Genomic DNA, 3,556 nt, shown 5'->3' on the forward strand with positions numbered 1-3,556 from the left:
TTTTTCCATGTTAGTCCAATGTTTGAGATCTGGGCTCACAGTGACAGTTCGTGACAGCGGAATCCCGGCTCACTATGACGTACAGAAATTTTGTATTGGTATCTCCCTCCCAAGGACTGACTTGTGATTCACGGCAGTTCATGACATGTAAATTTCGACGCTATATCTTCCCTATACCCAGAGGGGCCCAGATAGCCGTAGCGGTAAACGCGCAGCTATTCAGCATGACCAAGCTGAGAGTCGTGGGTTCGAATCCCACCCGTCGAGGATCTTTTCGGGTTGGAAATTTTCTCGACTTCCCAGGGCATAGAGTATCTTCGTACCTGCCACACGATATACACATGCAAAAATGGTCATTGGCATAGTAAGCTCTCAGTTAATAACTGTGGAAGTGCTCATAAGAACACTAAGCTGAGAAGCAGACTCGGTCCCAGGAAGAAGAAGAAGAAGAAGATCTTCCCTATACAAATGGGATTGCTAATCTGTTGAAAAATTACTTCATAATAGCTGATATAAATTTAATACCCAAAAAAAAAACAAAATTTGTCTTTTGGTTTTTGTGTTAGAATAGTGCAATAGTACCTACCTTTGATTTAGAAATTTTGCCGGATTATTTACATTTGTTACACCGTGTAGGTAATTAACAAATGTGCTGAGATTAGTGCTTGTCACGATTCGCGAGTGTCAACAGGCTTCGAGCTTCGATTTCCCGTTCCGTATCAGTATTCGCACGCCACTACTAAAATGTTTACTTTCGTTCCTCTAATCTTATCAGTCGCGAAGCAGGATTGTGGATGCTATTGATCTAGCAATTCATCAAATATAGCTTCATTCATAAAATTCGTCTAGCATTAGATTATTTAGCCAGTGTCGCGTATGAATTCATCGAGGCAAGATGAGTCTCCTCAGTGTTCTGAAAAATAGGGTCGAAATTGTCGACGACTCGGTTTCATCCCGGGACCTTGTGAATCGGTTGGTCACCCAAGGTCCTCAGGAAGAACCTCTGCACTTGACCGAAGTGGATACGCTGGTCAAGCGTCACTACGAATGGTTACAGCATTTGCCACGGGTTAAACCGTACTACGCCGTCAAGAGTAACGATGAGGCTTCCTTGGTAGAAGCAACCGTCCTGATGGGATTGGGCTACGATTGCGCATCGATGGCCGAGGTTCGCCGAATGTTGGAACTCGGGGTTGAACGGGAAAGGATCATTTTCGCGCAACCCCAGAAGACCATCGTCTCGTTGCAATATGCACGCAAGCATAAGATTCTAACGGTTTTCGATTCCGAATGTGAACTTCGGAAGATTCATCAGCACTATCCGGAGGCCGAGTGGGTATTTTTCTAAACAAAACTTTGTACCTGTGGCCTTAGTGGCGAACACGCCAAGGGCGAAAACCCAGTATAACAAATTAATAATAATCGATGATCTTGTCCATTCCAGAGTGTTGATCCGCTATCGGTTTGATTCGAAAAAGTCAAAGGTAAACCTGGGATCGAAGTTTGGATGTGAAACAGAAAACGAATCCAAATCGTTACTTCATGTGGCGAAACAGTTGGGCATTAAAGTGGTTGGATGGTGCTTCAACGTTGGATCAGGGTGTACCGATGCGGACGTTTTCTATGCTGCCATCAAGAAAGGTCGTGAAATCCACGATTACGCCACTTCCATTGGGTTCAAGTTCAGGATGATCGATTTGGGCGGGGGATTCATGGGCGATAAAGGTTGTGGAATAGAAGAGTATGCGGTTCACATCAATCGAGCTTTGGAAGAATGCTATCCTGCAAGTGAAGACATTTTCATTTTCGCTGAGCCCGGCAGATATTACTGTGCGGCGGCTGTAACGTCTATCAGTCCGGTGCATGGGAAACGAATTCTATGCAACGAAAATGACCCACTGAAGATAGAGCAAGTATTTTACTACTTCAACGATGGAATGTACGGGACGTTCTACAGCCCCCGTTATCGAAACCAAACGTTGTACCCAATCGTGTGGAAGTCCGGCGGCAATCTTGGGACGACCTACAAAACGACTTTGTTTGGCCCTACCTGCGATGGAAATGACTTCTTTGCAAAGGACATCGATCTACCGGAACTGGAGGTGTCGGACTTTGTGGTGTTCGAAAATCAGGGAGCCTATGCGCGAGTTCATTCGTGCCGGTTCAATGGATTTTGTCTGCCAAAAGTGATCAACTATATGCGGAAGTGTACTTGGTATTGCAACACGATTATACAAAATTTGTGCACTGTCCATAATATGTTTATTATTTTCAGGGAACTACTCGAAAAGGCATCTAAATCTCTAAATCCGACCCAAGTTGTGCAGGACTCTGTGTATTTACGAAACAATCCCCAGATCGAAGTGCTTGCTTTTGATTGATCCGAACTGGTGTTTAGTGTTGATATGAATTAATTGGAAAAAAAAATAAATAAAAAATATTTCTTTGACACAAGCAACAAATAATATTTCACAGTGCTACGGAATTGGTTCAAACCTATTCATCTCTCGTCGAATCTTGTAAAGACCCATGCCTTTGATTATTGAAAACCCTTCTAGAAGGATGAACAGTGAAAAAACAGTGGTAAAAAAAAGTGAATCTTTGAATTTACGAATGCTTTCCAAAAAGGTGTGTTTTTGCAATGCAATACAATGGGGTAATTTTAATAATGTTGAAAATTGTATAAATATAACCAATAAATTCGATACTTTAGACAAGTCTTTTCGAACAGCAAATCGAAGTCAACCGTGGTCAGTATTTGACGGATTTCACGCCAACTCGACACGCGATTGGCAGCACCCCTTCAGAATTCAATGAAACTTTCTGGATGTCAAAAGTATGTGAAACTAAGATACTTTGCATATTTTGTTTTTTTTTTTTCAAAATCGATCTAGATTAACATTTGGAAAGGGTCAAAGTTTTTTTTTTACCTTTTTTCATAAACCCATATAACTCGAAAAAGGTAAGTCTGTCGTGAAATTTCCTGAAGTTTTAGAAAAAATATTGAAAAAATAAAAAAAAATTCTACACTGAAAAAAAAAAGATTCAAATCTTTAAAGTAGATATAAAAAAACAGCCATTTAAAATTTTGATCATCCTTAAGCAAAAATTTTCGTAAGGGGCCGTCCACAAATGACGTAACATTTTTTTCACTGATTTTTAACACCACCTCCCCCTCGTAACATTGAGTCACAAATGCTGACCCCCCACCCCCTTGAAAATACCTTGATATGATATTATATGCACCCCCCCATCCCATATATTTTTTTTTTAATTTAGGTATTATATTATGTTAATTGCTGACTTAAATCTCAGGATAATCTGACGCAGAAAAGTCATTTGAAAAAAAAGTTTAATAAACAAACTTATTTCCTATTGATGTTACATCATTTTGGTTTCCAGTTTATACAGGTTAAATTTGAGTTGTAGTATTTTGCTGTTATTACCATGTAAACCATGTCAACTGTAAACAAAGTTTACAGCTGAAAATGTAGAAAAAAAAAATATCTTTTTTCAGATTGATGAAGCAACAGTAATGAGTAGGGGTACGAAATAT

General features: G+C 40.0%; 1 protein-coding gene across 1 annotated transcript; it reads left to right on the forward strand.

Annotated features, from left to right (window-relative positions):
- The first annotated feature begins 842 nt into the window (after positions 1–842).
- On the forward strand, positions 843–2,563 carry LOC5563577 (ornithine decarboxylase 1). Its single transcript, XM_001647890.2, has 3 exons — positions 843–1,332; positions 1,445–2,215; positions 2,276–2,563. The coding sequence occupies exons 1-3, from the start codon at positions 896–898 to the stop codon at positions 2,379–2,381; spliced, it is 1,314 nt and encodes a 437-aa protein (XP_001647940.2). The 5' UTR covers positions 843–895; the 3' UTR covers positions 2,382–2,563.
- The last annotated feature ends 993 nt before the right edge of the window (positions 2,564–3,556 follow it).

Source organism: Aedes aegypti, chromosome 3, assembly GCF_002204515.2.
Source record: "Aedes aegypti strain LVP_AGWG chromosome 3, AaegL5.0 Primary Assembly, whole genome shotgun sequence".
NCBI classification, from domain to species: Eukaryota; Metazoa; Arthropoda; class Insecta; order Diptera; family Culicidae; genus Aedes; species Aedes aegypti.